We start from the raw sequence: 22,049 nt of genomic DNA on the forward strand, positions 1-22,049 counted from the left end.
TTGCGAGCATTTAACACAATTAGAGGCGTAGATGATGCGAATGGAGTTCCAATTTGAGCTAGCTCGACTCAACTCAACTCATTAGCATTTTCAGTCGATCTCGAGTTGTTGAGCGCAATCAAGTCGAATTTTGATCGAGTCAAGTTTTAACCGAGTAAATTTCGAGTAGCTTGCAAGTGTCTCGTGTTAAAAGCATGTCACATTAAGGTATTTTGCTGTAGATAATTTGGTATTCGAGTTTCTCATATGTTTCTGAGTCGAGTATCTAATAATTACTCAACTCGACTCGTCAATATCTCAAGTTCAGCTCCAGTTCGATTTATTTGAGCTCACTCGATTCGAACTTTGATCGAGTTAGAGGTGATCAAACACATTTGTAATGATACTAATTTGATCAAACACATACTAATTTGACATACTCATTTGAAGAGACATATGCATAGCCAATATTGGGTATTCGAGTTTCTCATGAGTTTCTGAGTCGAGTATCGAATTGCTTAACTCGACTTGCCAATATCTCAAGTTCAGCTCGAGTTCGATTTGAGGTCACTCGAGTCGAACTTTGCTTGAGTTAAAGGTGATCAAACACATTTGTAATGATGTATACCTATTTGATCAAACACATAGTAATTTGATCAAACACATTTGAAGAGAGAGATGCATAGCCATTTGATCAGATAAATACTCTTTTTGATAATTTCGAATATGCATACTCTTTTGACCTAATATACATAGAGTTATTATTTTTTTAAGGTAAGGAGAATTTCCTTACAAGGAAGGGGGAAAATTGAGGATTCTTCTTACAAGGGGTGAGAATCGAACCTCTGTCACAGGATTAGAAGGAGACCTTACCACTAGGCCAACCTTGATTCTCTATACATAAAGCTATGTACACCCAAGATATATTGCTGTTTTGTATCTCACAATCGTGAGTTTGTGGGATCAAACCCCACTAGAGACACTTTGGGAATGGGGATGTCCCCCCTTACGATTCCCCCTACTCTCAAGGAGCCTTGCCTGCAAACTCGGATCGAATTGACCTGTGCGAGATTCCGATCTGATTATGACACCTCTTTCTTACCTTATTAACAAAAAAATTACTACTAATAAATATAAAAAAAAGGTAAAATTCCATGACAAAAGGCCCACTAGATCATAATAAGGGTGGGTTTCACGTGCCATGCACAGACGACAAACCTAGAAAAGCAGAGGAGATGGAGCTTTCTTCGATCTTATCTTATGGCAAAAATAGATATGAAGTTAGGAGAGAGAATACAAAAACAAGGTCATGAAGATCTCTTGAGCTGACCAGTCAAACTCCAAAGGCCTTGAAAAGTTACTTTAATTCAAAAAGGTGTTCACTTTGTGGTGGACTCAACATGCAACTTACTGCCTTTTTTCTCGTAACCTTCTTTGACTCATGCATGTCTTTTTCTTTTTTGGCAGATTTCATGCATGTCACATTTTAGAAATTGCAACAAAATATCTTTATCTTTCGACTTGTTAAGTTAATTACAATATTCATTGTGATTGTAAACCTAGTGAGATATCATCTCAAAGTTAATTAACAATAGATTAAGTAGTCGAATAAAGTGATAAAATCAATCATGATCTCCTTATTTTTCATTTTGTCACAAACTCATTTATTTGTGAATTCTTTTTTACACTAACGTACATAATCACTCTAATACTTATAAGTAGACATTTAGTTCTTATAATTAAGAAAATGTCACAAGATCCTCAACGAGACCGTAAACCAAGCAATATTTGATAGTTGAACGACTAATCAGTAATAGACAGAGTAATCCACACGACTTATCATTATTACTCGCCCTCCCCATTATTATTCTTCAACGCTTGTGGGACATACTCACATTATCAGTCACATGTGAATTTCCTCTAAATACTTTTCCTTGAAGTAGGTATTAATTATTAAGAGTTTGTTCTCCCCAACTTATTTTCAGTTCAGTCCAATTCAGTTCAGTTCAATCAGTTCAGCTCTGGACAATAATTTTATTCTCACATATTACTATTCATTTCAGTTCAGTTCGATTCACTTCAATTCAACTGTTTTATGCCGAATAGAACATGTCCTAAAGTTTCTTCACCGTGTACAAGCTCCTAAAGCTTTATGGGTACAATTTATTAGCATTATAATACATAAACTATGCAAACACATCAATATGATAAACAAGAGAAAGTTATTAACTTCATTAAGTTTATGAGAAGCTAAACCAGGTATTATATTCCATATAGTGATATAGATCCTACAAATATGGCTGGATTAGACAACTTGTACAAACTGAAGTACTGAACTTCATCAAATTAGTAAAAACACTAAAAAAAAAACAAGGCTATTTAACTCATTATTTGTGCAACATTTCCAAGATTCTTGGAACACAAATATATATGAAGGTACTAATAAAATCTAACAAAGTAAAAAAATAAAAAATACTTTGGACAACAAAATAGAAAATAAAAGGACTTTTAAATGATTATGTTAGGATGAAGGAGGATCAAACTTATAGTATTTATCCACAGCAACAGAAACATCCCAAATGCAACTAAGTCCCTTGGGAAAAATCACAACATCTCCTGCCCCAAACTCTACTGCATCATCACTTGTTGACCCTTTTGAATATGCCTTTACTCTCCCTCTAACAAAATAACATGTTTCTGTGGCATCATATTTCAGTGTTATTTTCCCTGGTGGACAACCCCATCTGCAAATCATAAGTGTAAGTAAATAATCAAATTAAAACCCGTTATTAAATTAATACAATCTCTATTATATAAGGTAAGAGCGACTGAATGAAGGACGGACTTTGTGTCCACCCTAAATTACAAATGCATTCTGAAACAAAAACCAATACAACCAATACCACCACAGTTATCTATCAACTAAGACCTCCAGATTGAGCAGCTCTATCCTAGTTTAAGTTTAAGTTATCTTTGCTTTTGTAATTGTTATGTAAGAGCAAACATTGCTCAATTTAGTTCGATTGTATTAGCGGTAGGCTGTACATCCGATTTTTAATTAATGCATTCTTCACCCATTGTATATATATAAAAAAAAAACTCATCTTTACCAAATTTTCAAAAAAGCGAAAAGAATAAGGCCAAATTACAAGACATTTCCATCAAATTTCAAGATAATTTATATTTACTTTCGCAGCGTGCATACAAGACTAGTAATTACTAATTTTACCTTCAAGAAGTCTAAACTAGGTTGTTGAAACGAAAATGATTTCACTACGTTGATATCTTTCTTAGTTTTCAGTTTTATTTTTGTGAGTTTTCACTTTTTACCACTTGTATGATATAAACAGTTGTAATAAACTTAACATAAAATATAAGTTTAAAACTCTTGATTTTAGTTTTTTAGACTGCAATAACATCAAGAAACCACCTTTAATTTATATAAACAAGAAATAAATATCTACATATATACAAGAAAATATTCTAAAGACAAAAGAAAAATACATACTTAGGCCATGATTTAATACCCAGTTCAGATAAACGAGCTTCTGAGGGATTTTTCTCGACTATAATCTTTATATTTGATCCTGATGTTGTTCCCATTTTATTGTTGATAAATATAAAGTAATTTTTAAAGAAGAGAAATTAGAAAGTAATAAGAAACTAGAGGGAAGAATAGGTGAAGAAAATATGAAGGGAGAGTATGGTATGGTTTGGTTTATTTATAATGGTAATTAGAGAATTGAATAAGAAGGAGACAAGTAGAAAAAGGTATAGAATTATATAAAGTTGGACAATGAAAAAAGAATTTTTTATATGAATTTATATATTATTGTAAAAATAATAAGGAAAGACCTAAACAAGAAGTCTTTCCTTAATAGATTATATTGCCCCCACTCAAGGATGCATATAATCTACTCTAGTCCTAGCTAATTCATCATGTGTTCCATATTTCATATATATATGGTATAGATTCTTTATAAGAAGAAGAAATAAAGTGTATGTAATGGTCATTGCAATATTTGAGGATATTTTTGTGTAGTCATTTTAAGTTATGTTTTTTATTTGTTTTTTTTAATGTAAAAGAAGGAAGAACTTCGAACAAGCAAAAATTAAAATACTAGTCGTGGTACAGGCATACCAACTACATCCTCATAGAGGGAAGAAGTTAAAAATAAGGAGAATGGAAAAAAATATTTGACCTAGACTAGCTAAATAATTAAATATATAAGAATAAAAGAATTAATTTTTGAAATAGACAAACTCATGTCTTTTAGGTTAAGCACATTCAGAAAGTTATTATAATTAATATTATACTATATATGTTTGATGTGATTATTATTTCATGATTTAATGTTTTTCAATTGTAATTACATATATATCACAATCCACAATTTTTATTATGATGATGAATCCAATTTGCACAAAGATTTTAAATGTAGGATAAAATTATAGGTAATTTTTGGAGAGGGAATGATGATGAACCCCTAGAGCTAGCCTAAACATTGTTTGTCCAAAATATTTTGACACTCAAATAGAAAGTAATTTTTCTTTTGACTTCACTTTTGACTAAATAAGTTTCTCTAATTGATTCTCCCTCTATTTCAGGAAGAGTTATCATGTACCTATTTTTACATTATATGTTTGTCAATGCATAGTTTATAATATTAGCTTCTTCAATTGCATATAATAAGGTCTTGAAAACCGTGCATTAAGGAAAAAATCATTTTTATATACATACAAAAGCAATAATTCAAATATTCAATATACATACCTTATATTTAGAATAATTACCTCAAATGATCAGTACATGTCTTTTTCTTCTAAAAAATACTAATTTTCTCTTAATTTCGAAATAAAAAAAATGAATTTTCTATAATAATATTTTGATTAATTGCATTCAATAAAAATCCATCAAGTTTAAAAGTTTTAGTTAAGAGCCTATACCTTGATTTTCTTTTTCTACCATTAAGGACCTAAACCAACTTTTATCAACACAATTACTCTTCTTCCCTCTATATTTTACCCCTTTGCTTATCCATTTGCAAAAAGAAAGCTCCAATTGGAAAAAATTAAAATGCAGAGAAAGTAAAATTGTCAAACACAAAAGTTCAAATGGAAAAATAAATTTCGGCTGGACAATGACATCTTGCATAGTTGCATGCTTCTAGGCTTTCTAGCTGTAAACAGACGCAAGCACTTACTAAGCATCCCATCTAATCCCCACACATATATTTTGAGTCTAAATTAGCAACAAAATGTTCTATAATCAACATTAGCGGCGAAGGATGACATAAGAAAAAAAATGCTTTGGTTATAAATAGTTGCGCCATTTTATATTTTCATACCTAGCTTATCGATGTATAGTTTGATGGTTTCAAACATTAACATCTTTAATTATTAATAAGTATAAATTATAAAAAGTTAAATGTTAAAAAATTGTACATTGATATCATAATCTAACAAGATATCACATAACTATATTTCTCCTAAAATTAAAGTGTAATTATAAATCGAAAATACTATGCAAATGATACAATTATTTTTAAACGGATGAAGTAGTATAATTTTAATTTGTTGGAATTCTCATAGCTTGTTAATTTGACCAAACAACAAATAATTTCTTAGCTTTAACTAAATACAAGATAGGAAATGGAGTGATCAGATCTATACAAGTGGAATTAACATGTCCAAACTCTCTATTGTTTGCTAATAAGTTCAAGGATTTGTCATTTGGGGTCCGTTTGGTAGGGCGTAAAACATTTTCTTAGAAAATCGTTTTTCTCTATTTTCAATTTTACATTGTTTGGTTTGTAAGGAGTGTAAAACATTTTTCCTTGGAGTAAAAATTACTCTCCAAATGATGGAAATTAAAACCATTTTCCTTTCCAAATGAAGGAAAAACTATTTTCCATCCTTTTCCTTATCTCTCTTATACACTTCTCTCACTACCTACTTTCATTTTCCTTTCATGCCATCATTTTTCTTACAAGGAACCAAACAACGGAAAACTAATTTTGAAATTGTATTTTCCATGAAAATCATTTTACACTGAAAATGTTTTACATCCAATCAAACGAAGCTTTGATGTTTTCCATAATATACATCGTATCATGTCTTTTGCTCTCTAATAAACAACAAGAATAATGATAGCTTTCTTGTCTACCCCAGGAGTGATTAAGATCAATATCATATAGATTTTCAACAAACAAGTGCCATAAAAAAGAGCAACCTAATAGAGTTATATATGGTTATCATAATACTCCATAATTTCATAACCTAAGAGAAAATCAATTTTTTTTTTCCAATGACAAAATAGGTATTATTATGACGAGAAAGATTACCTAATTTATTATTATCTCTCATTATCTTTATTAAGAAAAAGAATACTTTTTATTAGCCACGAGACCATGTATATTATAGGATTTATTTGAATATAAATTATATATCTTGTAATAAAGAAAGTAGAAGTTAGTTACAAGTTAGTTACAAGTTGTTTTTCTCTTTCTTACATCTTGTATATAAGCTGGTCTTCAGCTCATTTGTGGTTAAGAGTGAATAATACAATTTCTGATTTCTTCCTTCTCTCTAAAATCAGTTTGATTACTATTGATTTTTTCATGGTATCAGAGCCATAATCTCAAGCTGAGATTGAGGTTTTCTAAAATTGGTGAATTTTCATCTAAAATTGTTGCGAAAATTTCTTGCGATTATAATTGCAAAATTTTCTTGCATAAATCTTGTTGAATTTGTGTGAGTGTGAGATAATCAATATGGGGTTAGAAGAAGGATCTATGAATACTGAAGGTTCGAACAATGAAGGTAATAATGGAGGTAATATGAGAGGAGGTAACAATGGAGGTAATCTTGATCCTTATTTCATTGCATCCTCTGATAATCCAACTTCTTCGTTAGTTGCTATTGTATTCAATGGTGTCAATTACATTCGTTGGAGTAGAAATGTTAGACGTGCCTTAATTGCGAAAAATAAAGAAGGTTTCATTAATGGTGAAATCATGAAACCTTCTGTAACTAACAAGGATTATCATAAATGGAAGCGTGCTGATTTCATGGTAGTAAGTTGGATTTTAAGTTCCATGAATGCTGAATTAGCTGATGATTTTGGATACATAGATACTGCTGTTGATTTGTGGAAAGAATTAACTAAAAGATGTTTGTTTCTTGGATATCCTGTTGGCTATAAAACTTTTAAGTTATTTGATCTTGATACTCATCATATCTTCATCTCCAGAGATGTTATTTTCTTTGAGAATGTTTTTCCATATAAACTCTCTCATCATGTTGTTAGTTCAAAAAATGCTTCTTCACAAATAGTTCAGTTTTCTTATGATCATTCTGATACTGACCAAAATTCTTCTTCTATCCATACTTCTCCAACTACAACAAATTCAGAACCTTCACATAATTACCCTACTCCTATCTCTTCTCCTATTTCTTCTTCTCATACTTCTTCTTCTACTCACATTTCTGAAAATACCACACAATAGATTACAGTTCCTTCTGTTGTTCATGATATTAATTCTTCTGTTCCTCTCAGAACATCATCAAGAATTATTACTCCTTCTCATGTTTTTCAGGATTTTATTGGAGGATATATTCCTCATAAAAATCCATCCATTTCAGATAATACTCAATCTTTATCTTTCACTGTTAATTCTTTTAACCTTGAACCTAAACACTATAACCAAGCTAAACATGACCCTAATTGGGTTTTAGCTATGGAGAAGGAATTAAATGCTCTTGAGAGCAATGATACTTGGGAACTTACTTGTTTGCCTAAAGATAAAAAGGCTATAGGATCCAAATGGGTTTACAAAACCAAACTAAAGCCTGATGGCTCTATAGAGAGACATAAAGCCAGGTTGGTGGCTATTGGATACCAACAGATTGAGGGTCAAGACTTCACTCAGACTTTTTCTCCAGTTGCTAAATTAGCAACAGTGAGAATTGTGATAGCTCTTGCTGCTGTAAGGGGCTGGCATTTATGTCAATTAGACGTTAACAATGCGTTTTTACATGGTTTCATTGATGAAGAGGTTTATATGACACCACCTGCTGGGTATTCTAAGGCTAAGCCAGGTGAAGTTTGCAGGCTTAAAAGGTCTTTATATGGCCTTAAACAAGCCTCTCACCAATGGAATAAAGAGCTTTGTGCTTTCTTACATAGTTTGAAGTTTAAACAATCTACTCAAGACTATTCTTTGTATACCAGAACACAAGATGGAGAGTTTTTGGTTGTTTTAGTCTATGTGGATGATATTCTGGTTACTGGCACTTCTACATCTCAGATTGCAGATGTTAAACTTGCTTTAGACAAGGCATTCACTATCAAGGATCTTGGTGACTTAACTTATTTTCTTGGGATAGAAGTTCATAGAAATGACAAAGGGATCTTTCTTTCTCAAAGAAAATATATCAAAGACATTCTGGTTGATGCTGGCATGGAAGAATGCTTTGTTGCTCCTGCTCCTTTGTCTACTGGTTTGAAATTATCTCCTAAAGTTGGAGATTTACTTGAAACTCCTGATGTTTATAGGAGACTTGTTGGGAGACTTTTATACTTGGGAATCACTAGACCAGATTTGTCTTACTCAGTCCAGCACCTAAGCCAGTTTATGCATTCACCAAGAGTTCCTCATTTGAAGGCTGCCCTACATGTTCTCAAATATCTGAAAGGTACATTAGATACTGGTTTATGGTATTCTGCTACTTCAGATCTTAAGATCACTGCTTACAGTGATGCTGACTGGAGCTCTTGTCAGTTTACTAGTCATTCTCTGAGTTCTTATGCAGTATTTATTGGTTCTAATCTAGTCTCTTGGAAGACTAAGAAACAGCAGAGTGTAAGCAAGTCATCTGCTGAAGCTGAATACAGAAGTATGTCAGCTACAGCCAGTGAACTAGTGTGGATTCAAGGTTTACTTGCTGATCTTCAGATTCCAGTTTCCTTGCCTATTACTCTCTATTGTGACAACACTTCAGCAGAATACTTGGCTAAAAATCCAATGTTCCATGAGAAGACTAAACACCTAAAGAGAGATATGCATTATATTCGTGAACAAGTTGCTGCTGGCTTTATTCAAACAGCCCATGTATCAAGTGTCAATCAACTTGCTGATATTCTCACTAAGTCTCTCAATTCTTCTCATCATCATGTTCTATCTGCCAAGCTTGGACTCATCTCTAAGGTCCAGCTTGAAGGGGGAGTATAGGATTTATTTAAATATAAATTATATATCTTGTAATAAAGAAAGTAGAAGTTAGTTACAAGTTAGTTACAAGTTGTTTTTCTCTTTCTTACATCTTGTATATAAGCTGGTTTTCAGCTCATTTGTGGTTAAGAGTGAATAATACAATTTCTAATTTCTTCCTTCTCTCTAAAATTAGTTTGATTACTATTGATTTCTTCATATATATATATAGCTTGGATGATATTATCATTGCAACTAAGAATAGTTCTTTTCTTCCTTATTTCACAATTACATTTCTTTGTCACCTTTTTAGATTGACCAAAGAAAAACAACAAACATATCAGTTAACAACATAAAAACAAAATCAGAAAAATACCATAATCGACATTGATATATACTTAAATTTAAGACAACCAAAATAAAAAAATTAGTAGTAGAAAAAAACAAAAGTTAAAAGGTTTATATTAATATCCTAGGTGGATATGGGCCAAAGAATCATGGACACTTTGAGTTTCTCCCAGGCCCACCGTAATAGAAATGTTGGCCCCAATCATTATCATAAGAACTCTTGATATCATAACAGTTGGTGTTCTCAGCTAATGTTTGGATATCTTGGGCCGAACTAAGGTTGTTGTCTGAGTCCACAATCTCCAGATTTCGGAAGTAACTGGCTTGCCCAAACCCATCTTCAGCAAAACGGCCCGAGCCCATTTGGGTTGCGGTGTGAAGCCCATTGGCCCGCGTGTTAACCACCTCACCACCCCACTCAACCATGGTTGCATGATCAGTTAGGTGTGTGAATAGCTCTGCTGGCCAATAACCTACTAGAGTGTCATCCCCAAAGCTCATCCACCAATTCCCAAGTTTTGGATCCTACAATTTGCAAAACAAAATTTTCATAATATAAAGTTAAGGTAAATTAATTATTTTGCGAGATAAGGATGGATATCCGACTTTTTAGAGTGTACATGTTGTATTTGTCTTAATAATTTTATGTATTAAAAAGATTCATATTATCATGAATACATGAGTATCAACATAAAAAATAGAAGTGATTGTAGACGACATTAGATGTATTTAATTTGTATGTAGTACATGCGATTATCTTAATTAGTTTTCTTTATTTTTATTTTTTTACTATCTTATTTATGATCACTTGGTCTTTTCTTTTTTTCTGAAACGACTTATTATCACCTACACGCAAAATCTGATGCGTTTGGAAATACTGAAAGTTCAAATAAGTTAAGCAGGAGTATAATTTAAGATAATTTTTTTTTTTATATAAAAAAACATCTGAGTTAATAAGCATTTGCATGAATTTTGTACAAACCTTCCAAATTAGGATGGTGACGTCAAATTGGTTGGTTGAAAATGAAGAAATTGGAGAAATTGCTGCTCCAATAGCAATCCTGCTATTCATTTGCACAAATCCCGAGCACAGAAGATTGTAACATCCAGTTGCTTGATACGAGTCACTCTGCATAAGTTGATGTAAAACAACAAAAATTAATCACCTAATTATCACCAATTTGATCTCTACTGAGTTAATTAATTCTATATTTGAATGGTCTTATTTTTATTGTGAATTAAATTTAAATAGCCTTACCTTAAACTTAATTAATTTTTAAAACTTGTTAAAAACAAAGGGAGTATTATTTAAAATATTTAGAATATATTAACCTTAAACTTTACTTATTTTAATTAATCTACACTCGTTTTTCTTAAAATAAGTAAAAAAATAATAATTAAAATTGGAAGAGAACAAATTAAATCCAATCATAAAAAACCATAACCAAACTTTGTTATGATAGAAGTATATTAGTATTGTTATTAAATAAATAAGGCTGAGTAATTCAATAAGGAGGAGGAGAGTTTAGCCCACTTACAAGTCTAAGGAGGTTCCATCCTAATACCAATTGGTGATAAAAGGTGTAACTACAAAACTTATAAAGTGATTTAATCTTCCCTTTTTCTCCGATATAGAACACTCGCATGTGGCAATTAATGGGATTTAACAAAAATCAATGTTTAGTATTACATATCATATATTCTCATATCATATGTTACATGTATTGCAAAATTGAGATAGTATATTGAACAAATAAAATTATAGGTACTTGTGATAAAAAAAGACATTATCTTAAAGATGGTCACTTAGAAACTAGTTTTAAGTTTTAATAGGTTTTTATTTACCAATCAAGTTCCTTTATTAAATTTCTAATGACTTAAAAGTTAATCTCTAGGTCACTTTTGTATACGTAAATTCTAGGAGTGATATCCAATTAAGAACCTATCTCCACATTACACTTGCATGCAAAGACTAATAAGATCCACTCACAAAGGGGTGCTAATGCTATTTTTTCTCATCATATATAGAATTAATTCATATGCATAATTAATAGGTGGTCCATTTTTCGGAAATGGTGTAATCAAATTGGTCAGTTGATCATTATTCAAATTAAGGGCACATGCAAGTGTCATTTTCGTACTACTACATGCTTCATTTCTATACTAGTATCTTTCTTTTCTTTTATTATAATGTTAATGTACTACTAGTGTTTATTATCTGATTAAATGTATATACTATGTCCATTGGATCCACCATCCAAGAAGCTCCCCACCTTGCATTTACATTTTCAAGTAAAGGCATGCATTTACTGAGATACTCAATAATACTCTCCATAATTGGAAAATATAACAAAGTATGGGCAGTGGCTAGGTCATATAGCAAATAATTGCGGGTCAATTGACTTCATTCAAACATAAAAGTATGGAATTTTCTCTTATAATTTTGAGATTTTGGTGTAGTTCCTTATAAATTCAACTATTTGCCCCCTCTAAATTTCTTTAATGTTATTTTAATCTTACTAAATATATTTCTAGATCCGTCACTAACTGTTCTCCAACCATAACAAAAATATCATAATTGCATACATATAAAAGCTCGCTATATGTGCAATCGAGTCGGGTTTTTTCGTACATAGTCTATGTCAATTATTTGATCAAGTTGCGTACGTTTAAGATATATCAAATATTGTGCATATAAGAATGTATATATAACATGCAACATAATAGATTCTTGTATATCATACTATTAATTTGACAAAAATAGTAAAAAAAAATTTTAAAAAAAGAAGCATATAAAAGTTAGAATTAAATTATGTATGAAAAGGTCATATAAGAAAAGACCTTAAAAGTTAAAAAAGTTATTTTGAAGTTAAGATTATGGCATGAGAAATAGTTAATTTTTATAATAAATTTATTTATTCGAAACGAAAAAATGATTTTCTGATATAATGTGTACTCCCTCTGTCCATTTTTCAATTATGTCTGTCCCAAATAGGTTTCCCACTTCCTTATTTGTTATGGGTCCACCAATTAAAATATTATTTTATTTTCAATTGTTATAATATCATACACTTTCCCATATTACCCACATTCTCTCTCCTTACTAAACAATTCATAAAAATATACTCACTTCTATATTTAATTATGATTTAACACAACTAAAGTCATACATATGATTTCTTCTTAATTCTTGTGCCAAAAGAAATGAACACTCTATTTAGGAACGGAGGGAGTATTTACGTGTAATATTATATACTCTTTAATAATTTTATTTTATCTTTTACTAACATTAACCAATACAATTGCAAGTTTTTAACTAAAACTAACTGAACTTCTATACACTCTAAAAAGTGGTCAACCTACCTTACAAGTTACAAATAGAAACATATAATGAGTACTTGAAATTACATAAAGCAAGTAAAAAGGAAGCTAAGTGGTCTCCCTTAGTTGAGATGTTACAATTTACAACCAGAGAATATTATTGGGGGCATTAAATGAAACATGATTTGACTGATCTCTTCTTCTTTTATTGAAGAATAGTGGTAGTAAATGAGTAAAGGGTTTATCAAGTTTGACATTATAGCACTTACTCATGTGACTGTCAAATTTTATTTTAATGCGTTGAATTTTACTAGTTGCCAGCACTAATCCAAGAAATATATATGTTCCAAAGAAAATTAAGTACTTTTATTGAAGTACACAGTACAAAGATTAAATAAAATTTGGGAAGAAATCTCACCGTCCAGTAAGTGAATAATCTTGGCCTGCTATCACCATAAAGCTCCGGACTGACCTGACTAGTAGAACAATCAAATTTTTAGAGCTTCTATTTCCCAACTCTGTTTCTAAATATAAGGCATAGGTAAACTACTTGATTATTATGATAAATTAAGTTATCGCATGCTCCGCCATTCGAATATATTTATTGTATATTTGAATGTATCACGTGCATGGTACTTCAAGACTATTTTTTGTTAATTTGGAACTCTTTCTATTGTGTAAAATTTGCATATTTGGAGATTTCAAATAAGCAACAAGTAAAAAGCTAAGATAGCTTTGATTGTACATACTCTTTGTACACCCTGGTGTATGTTAAAAACTATACTATTATTATTAATATCTTTTTAGAGGACATTAAAACTAAAAGATAACTTGGTTCTTATAGAAAAAAAAAGGTAGCTTAGTTAATACTTCCTTCATTAGTTCATTTTAAAATACTTGCACCACTTGGCATTTGGTCACTATTCATGAATCAACTTTGACGAGCCTTCCCTTACCATTTTATATATAAAAAAAACATAGTCAAATCACATGTGGGATCTTGTTGAAGTCGTCTCAATACGAGGATTTAAATACTATCAACTTTTTGTAATTTTTACTTATATGCAATTAGAGATATTAACGTTCAAAAAGTGTTACGGCAAATATGAAAAAGCAAACGGTGCAACTATGTTGAAACTTCAAAAGATGGCTGGATAGGGTAATGGGGTGTTTGAGAAGTGAGAAGTAGTAGAAGTACCTGCCAACCAGCTTCGATACTGTTAAGATCAGAGCCGTCAAAGTTGCCAGAAAGAACCCAAATTTGAGAAAGGCTAAATTCGTTCATTTCTTCAATGGATGGATCCCAAACGTTGATTGTTGCCTTTGCTCCATATATCTCTCCTGATGTCCCCGTATATGCTATTGCATGCTATACATTATATTCCACACGTAATTAATTAATTCTCTAGCTAATTGTAGTGTCATACAGTATGTACTAAGTAATTTGATTAAGAGCATACTAATTTAATACAGTTGATATTTCACATTATAAATTATAATTAAGTTACTTATAGTATTAATCTAGGTGGGTGTGGGTCGATTCTTCTGAAAAGATCCAGTAAAATTTTTGTGCTTCCAAAATGAATTTTCGGAAAAACTAATACTCCTTTCGTATTGTAAAACTACTTTCTTATGATATTTATTATAAATAGTTGTTGTACTAGACTACTAGAAATTAGTTATGTTATCTATCAATAAGCTCTCAAACAAATAAAAAATATTTGTTGGGAAGTAATAATAGGTCCGAGCGAATTTGAATTTCCCGAACTCCAAATAGTCCATCTCTATAGTTAGACTCAATTTTCTCAAAAATTGGATTTAGATTAGGATCCCATTTGTTGAATACATTTAATTTGAAACGTTGGTAACAATTAGGGAGACTTAATCATCATTCTTATACTTAATACTTGGCTATGAATGACTTTTTAATATGAAATGTTATTTGTGAAGTATATCATGGGCACATTTTGTAAAAATATTGAAATGCATTAATTATACACTCGGGTGTACCATGTGCATGATACACCAAACTAACTTTTAATATTGAATCCGAATGTATGGGTCATGCACAAGTATTTATTGACCAACATGGAAGTGCATGACTTGACCTCAAATAATTTGAATCCAAAATTATTTGACCCCAATTTAACCTGAATGATGACCAATTTAACATATCTACAGACTATTTTATCACACGAGATCACAAAAGCCACAATTTATAATTTCAAAGGTGATTAATAACTATGAAAATCAATTTTTTTTGTTGTTTTAATATTTAGAGAACAACAAAGAATATCAACAAAGAGGAACTTTTGATCTCAATATTGGTATACTTACCAATCAAAGAACCCATATTTTTTAAAATAGGTAAGAAAAAATTCAATGGACTGTCATTGTACAGGGCTCTCCGTACTCAGAGGCCCATTACAAGCCAAACACCTCACAACTCCCCCCCTCCCCCTAATTCCTAAGCAAATTGCTTGGGCGGAAATTGAACTCTAAACTTAGGAAATTAAAGTGGGAAGTTCATCACTTGAATCAACTCCCCAATTTCTACCAACGAACCCAAATCACATACTATATACAACTTCTAGAGATTCAGGACGCAAGGAAGAAAGTGTTTATAACCAATTGTTAGAATCTCTAAAAAACTCGACCAGAGTAATTTTGATATTTCAAACCTATACCTCTCTCAATTGGTATTAAGGTAATATCATTTCAATGTCAACAGGTGCTTAATTAGTTATACCATATTTACTACCAATTAAAAGAGGCATATGTATCAAATAATATCAATTGAAAGACACATATAGACTAGGTGGTATCAATTGAAAAAGGCATAGCTATCAAATTGTTATTAACTTGGTGGAGTCTTTTCAGAACTTCACCTACTGTTGCTAAGACAAGCTCAAGGGCAAAGAGAACAAATGTCTTATTCCCTCCGTTTCACAATATAAGGTACGCACGAGGTTCGAGGTCGAACTAGACTGTTAATTACTCTCAATTTATGATGATAAAAAAAATTTAAAAATAATATTATTATAGTATTTTTCAAGACGAATCCAACGGTATAATTTTTATAATTTTTATTTATTGTATTTGAGAGATATTTGTGATCAAAACAAATTTCCGTAAAGCGTGAATGCCTTATATTTTGAAACAGAGGGAGTATCATTTAATCATTTCATTGTCAAAAGCAGTAATAGAATTTTATTTGACTTCACTAATTGTCAAAAGTTTCAAAATAATCTTAGTTGACTCAAATTAGAAGTCCTTGTAGTTTTGGAAGATTCGCATGCATGATCTCCCCTATTCCAAGCACAATGAATAGTACAAGAATGAAATGAATAGTACAAGAGTGAAATGAATAGTTCAATGCAATTATATTTTTCTTAGTCTCCCTAATTGATTGTCTTGGTCTGCCTCATAATCGAGCAAGGTAATAAGTAATTGTGCAATTATCCTCTTCTTTTGAGGGTAAAACAACATAGTGCTATAATTTTATACGAATCAAAGGTCAAATTTTTCAATAGTAAATGAAGATAATAAAAACAATATTTTTCTTAAGAGATCATGAAAAATGATTTGTTGCATATTATTACATGGAAAATATATTACTCCCTCCATCCCAAAATATAGTTCTCATTTTCCTTTTTTCACAGTAATTTATGCAAGTAGAATATAAGAGGGATGAGGGATAATAAAGATTTTTTGTTTATTTAAATAAATGTTATATGGGAAAAGATGATTTTAGGGGAGAGAGTGGAGAATAATTAGTGAAAGAGCATTAATTGTAATATTTTGGTTGAATAAATGAAGGAAAAAACAAAATTCAAGAAGCAAATAAATGATGAGACACAGTTTTTCTAGACAAAGTACGGAAAAATGTGAAACTAAATATGGAAATGAGAACAATCTTTTGGGACACCCAAAATGAAAATGGGAACTAAATTCATACAAATATATTAAAATGTGTTTCTATCAAAAGAATGGTGCTATGTGGTACTCTTCTCAAGCTTATAATAATACACATGTTTTTAATACTCCCTCAGATAAGCGCATTGGCAAACGTGCAAAGTCAAAGTAGGAAAGATAAAAAAATACAGAGGGAGTACCAATCAAAAATATTAACAATATGTAGTTACTAGGATTTGAACACACGACCTTTGAAAATAAATGTGAGAGTTTCACCGGTATTAATCCATTACACTCTCAATGCATAATATTCAAAGTAAACATAATAATATAAGTACGTTCTAATTATATGTAATTATAAAACATATAGACAAACTTTTTGGTGTTTAACTCTTTTATTAAGTAATATAATTCTCTTATCTAAGTTCCATTGAAATTGTTATTTTTATCCCGAATTTCTTAGAAGTTTTTTTTAACAACTTATCATGTCATACCGTCAATTTCCCAAATTCGCACTATAGAATATTAAGAAAAGCTAATAGAATGAATTATGAAATTTATAAATAATAATATATTTAATAATTATAACTGACCCGGATATCGTACAAGCCAAAATACTAGTTTTCATCTCAAAGGAAATGCCATTAATGGACATTATATTAATTCCAACCTCAAGAATCTTATCAAATAAGCAAACTAATGTCCACAATGGCCATCTATCTTACACCATAATTATAGTATCAAGTTTGCAAAATTCTTAGTACCCAATTTACAATGATCACGATTCACGTCCGTGGTGGTAACTTCGTATTTCAGAGATTATAGATTAATTAACCCTCCATCAAAATCCATTATCATCATTTGATAGAAACAACCAAAATCTCTTGAGCACTACTTAATACAATATAATGAGATCAACAATCAAACAAATCATTACGCCAAGTAGTATTATGTAGATATAATAATTAACTACGTGTATACATTATCTCCTACATTAGAAAAAATTATTTTATTTTGCAATTTCTTACTTTAAAATTATAAAGTAGCCAGTTTATTTTGCTTTTAAAAGGATTGAAGAAATCTATTATAATTATTATTATCCGGTAATTGGCAAAAGCGAAGTCATTTTTTTGATCCATATGAACCACGAATGCAGTACAAAGAAGGGGAGGGGGAATTTGAACCTGTAACCTATCGTTCACAGCATCTCAATTTTAATCACTAGGTCAAAACATCCTTGGTAAAGCGAAGGCCACTAATTACAAAATAATCTTCATAAAAACGCAATATATGATATGCATTGCACCAAACTCAATAAAAATTCAAGGATACGAGGCCAAGGCCAACCATAGCCATTACATAGCTTTGCCCCGGGTTATTAGGTGTGCTCAATTCAACTGCTTTTTTACTAATTTGAACATATTAATTTCTTTTTTCTGAGTAGGTCTTTGGTAAGACGGTCTGACGTTAAGCTTAACGTCAGACCTGTTAACAAGAATAACTGATTGAACATAAAATTATAGCTATTAACCCGAAAATCATAATTAATGACTACACAATCATAACTTTTATCCTAAACATAATAACTAATCATGCAAAAAATATAACTAATTACCCAAAAAATATAACTAATGGTCGTCTGATGTTAAGCTTAACGTCAAACGGTCTTCTATAAGAATTTGTGTTTCTGGTTTGAGCTTATTTTAAAATATTGAAACTTATCTTAAATTAAAATAATTAAAGTAAAAACTAAAAACAAATATAAATTGCATACCTCATGGCCATTACCATTAACAACATCAGGAGCATCAGTTTTCCTAGCTAGATTCATGAGTGATCTAGGCCGTTTCTTCCCAAAATCATACAAAGATTTAGCCCTCAGCACATCATGCACTGTACTCCGCCGCACTGGAATAGTACCCTTAGGGCACCTTGTTCCATTTAAATGCCACATTTGCCATTCTAATTCTTTTATTCCTTCTCTTTTCTTCTTGCTATTCCCTTCCTTTAATTCATCTATTTTCACCATTTTCTTTTTTGGCCTAATTGGTGCCACTTTCTGTCACACATAAAAAAATAATAATTACTGAAAAAGCACAATATTCAATATAACAATTTGACTAAAAATGTCTTACTGAAAAATATTTATATTATTGAAATAAATAAAGTACTATCTAGATTTTTTCAATATGCTTATTTGAAGTACTAAACTGTCTTTTTTTTTTGGTTGGATATTGGAACTATTGGCTTGAGCTCATGACCAAAAACCACCCTACTTTTAATTGGTAAAAACCACCCTACTCTTAATTGGTAAATACGATTTCGCTAAAAATAGAAAGAGTGCAACTATATATTCCTACTAAATTTTGTTTTAATTTGGTTTGTCACTTGATTGCTATAGTATGGGGCATGCTACACTGATAATGTACTCGTTACAAATAGTTAGATATACGAGTAAAAACAATCTATTATGTTGTTGAGTTGGACTCCGTCATTTAACAGTATAACATACTACGATAATGTACTAGCTCGTTAGAAATAGTAAAATAGAAGACTTAAAAACATTCTAATATGTTGCTGAGTTGGATTCCACTCACGGTCTTATCTATTTTTAGAAGTAATTGAACAATCGATTAAAATGTTCTAGTATATACTAATACTAGTACAAGTAACAAGTGATATCAATTAAGTTCTCATATGATGTTGCAAAATGCAAACTTTTTTTTAATTGATTAGGGGTTGCAAAGTGCAAACTTTTAAAACAGTTAATTCTATTCACGAGGGACAAAATTATTTTCATATTTTTTTCCAAATTTGAAGTGGTGAAAGAAACAAACCTGAATCTTGTGATTCTTCAAAAGAGGATGATCAAAAGCTGGTTGTTTCTTTCTATGAACACAATCTATAATGTCTCCATCTGGGCTCTGAAAAATATAGAAGAAGAAATTAATAAGACAAAAAATATACATACAAGCAAACAAAATAGAAGATACTTTTTCTTAAAAAATACTGAATATTGCACATATATATATAACAAATACAAATAAACCAACAAAAAGTTTCTTTATAATTTTAGCAAAAATAAAAAGTGAATAACTAAACTAACTAACCTGAATGCTAAACACAGAAGGCTTATTAATGTTGTCAATATGCTTCTGAATCCTCTGAAATCTCAAATTACTAACTTGTCTATATTTTGTGTAGTTTAACCCCAAAACAACTTTAAATCTTCCAAATAACAGCACAAATAATAGTAAAAAAATCTGAGAAAAATAAATTACACCCTTCTTTTTCTCAATAAAAAAACCCATCTTTTTTTTTTTGGGATTTCAATATAAAAATCTCATCTTTTTTAGTGTACTAACACTAAAAAAAACAACCCAGAAAAGCAAACTTAATGTTTGAAGAAAAAAAAAAACAGAGTAACCCTTTTTTTTCCTCTGTTTTTTGTAATTTTCTCTCTCAACTTTCTCTCACTAAAATAAATTTGATGGGTGTAAAAACTGAAACTTGAAATAAACTCTGGAAGACAGAAACTTCAATGGGTTGAAGGACAGAGATTATGATTGTGAAAAACCTGTTATTATTATTGCATTGGAGTCATATATATCTTCCAAAATTAAAAACTCTGTAATATAATTAATATGTGTTCATCTTCTTTTTTTTGAGTTGTGGGGTTGTATGAAATATGTACCAGAGAAAACAGAAAGAAAGGAGGGAAATGTGACTTGAAAGGCAATATTTTTAAAGAAAAAAGAAGAGAGAGAAATTGATTGTTGTTGATGAAGATGAGTAGACCTACCAAAGCCTTAACTGTACACACCCACCTAATTTAATTACACTTCACAACTTGAATCTTCAACTTTTAATGATTTTAACTATACATCTGCCAGCATAGACTGAGATGAGAAAAAAGAGCATTAATTTTTCTTGAAACAACACCATCATCAAGTACTACTAGTGATTTACTCTTTCTTTTTTGATTATATTAGTTGTTTAAGGTTGATATGGGAGTATTATATTTGTCAATATTTGTATGTGATTAATGAAGAAATAAATAATAGTATGGACCTTGTTTGGTGAGTAGTCTTTTCTTTTGCTATATATTTATTGGCCTTTTGGATCTAAAAATATTGTGTTTGGCATTTGGCATATAGTCTTGTGAGTATGGTTGTTACAAAGTGTTGGAAATTATAATGCTTTGGAACCTTCAATTGTGTAGTAAAGAGGATAATAATAGAGATTAGTCTTTGTAGATTACAAATTATTGGTGAGTTATTGGAAAATAAGTCGTTATATTAGCTTTCAGTCTGGAAACCCTAGTTTTTTATCTTTTAATTTGGGCGGTGGACAGTAAGCTTCGTTTGTTCTCTTTGTTGTTTGTTTTTGAGTTTTTTGTTTACTATATAAACCTTTAGTCTCGTTCAGATGGAGAATTTTTCTATCCATATATTGGGTTTCATCTCTTTTCTTGTGATAGTTTGGGGATTTTTATGGTGTTTTTGAAATCTCTTACAGATTGATTTGTTGATGAGAATTTTTGCACCTTTACCGGAGATGCCAATTTTTCGTCTAGAATCAATTGAATCAAAACAAGTTCTATGTTAAAATTATAATATATTAATAGACCCCTCGTAGAAAGAATTATCAAATAGTGATGTGGAAAACAGTTTGCAGAATTGCTAGATCTTTTCTATGATCGTGATTTTGGCATAAAAGAATTTCGTTTCATCCAATATGATATGTATCTAACAGTTTTGAATTATTTTGCAGATGTTGTATGACTTTAAATCAATGAATTTTTTTTGGGAAATTCTAGTATTCTACATGGTAGCCCCTAACTTTTAGATTTTTTACATTGTAGCATTTTTAATTTTTTTTTTATACTTGATAGCCCCCAACTTCTATTAATGTTAATTCTGTAGCCCTCTTAAGTGAATTCCATTAAATGGTCGTGAGTTTTGAGTCTTTTGACATTAATTAGTCTAGCATGCAAATCAAGACGTTTTGCGATGACTCAAAACGAGTGTTTCAGGCAATTTTTTGATAATTTTGACCTCTAATCAAGTACTTAAGGGTCAAATTGCCCCCCTAAACCTAAATTGAGTAGTTTTCCTAGGCATTCAAACTGAGACGTTTCCATGCACGTAAATCGAGGTAATTTTGGTTGTTTTTTTTGTTAATTTCTAGACTGCAATATCTACTCAATCTATTTTAAGGGGGTCAATTAGATCCTTAAGGATCCAACTGGAGGTCGAACTTGTCACAAAACAA

The 22,049-nt window shown here is 30.7% G+C and overlaps 2 protein-coding genes across 2 annotated transcripts; both read right to left on the bottom strand.

Annotated features, from left to right (window-relative positions):
• Nucleotides 1-2,184: 2,184 nt before the first annotated feature.
• Nucleotides 2,185-3,726, bottom strand: LOC104890448 (hypothetical protein). The gene is made up of 2 exons (XM_010675946.4): nt 3,488-3,726; nt 2,185-2,723 (listed from the first exon to the last, which is right to left on the bottom strand). Exons 1-2 carry the CDS (start codon nt 3,580-3,582, stop codon nt 2,501-2,503), a joined length of 318 nt encoding a protein of 105 aa, XP_010674248.1. The 5' UTR covers nt 3,583-3,726; the 3' UTR covers nt 2,185-2,500.
• A 5,838-nt stretch (nt 3,727-9,564) lies between these two features.
• LOC104890447 (uncharacterized) lies at nt 9,565-20,665 on the bottom strand. Its single transcript, XM_010675945.4, has 7 exons — nt 19,886-20,665; nt 19,613-19,699; nt 18,550-18,834; nt 14,059-14,229; nt 13,279-13,332; nt 10,522-10,668; nt 9,565-10,064 (listed from the first exon to the last, which is right to left on the bottom strand). Exons 1-7 carry the CDS (start codon nt 20,084-20,086, stop codon nt 9,687-9,689), a joined length of 1,323 nt encoding a protein of 440 aa, XP_010674247.3. The 5' UTR covers nt 20,087-20,665; the 3' UTR covers nt 9,565-9,686.
• Between the last annotated feature and the right edge of the window lie 1,384 nt (nt 20,666-22,049).

Source organism: Beta vulgaris, chromosome 4 (genome assembly GCF_026745355.1).
Source record: "Beta vulgaris subsp. vulgaris cultivar EL10 chromosome 4, EL10.2, whole genome shotgun sequence".
Taxonomy (NCBI): domain Eukaryota; kingdom Viridiplantae; phylum Streptophyta; class Magnoliopsida; order Caryophyllales; family Amaranthaceae; genus Beta; species Beta vulgaris.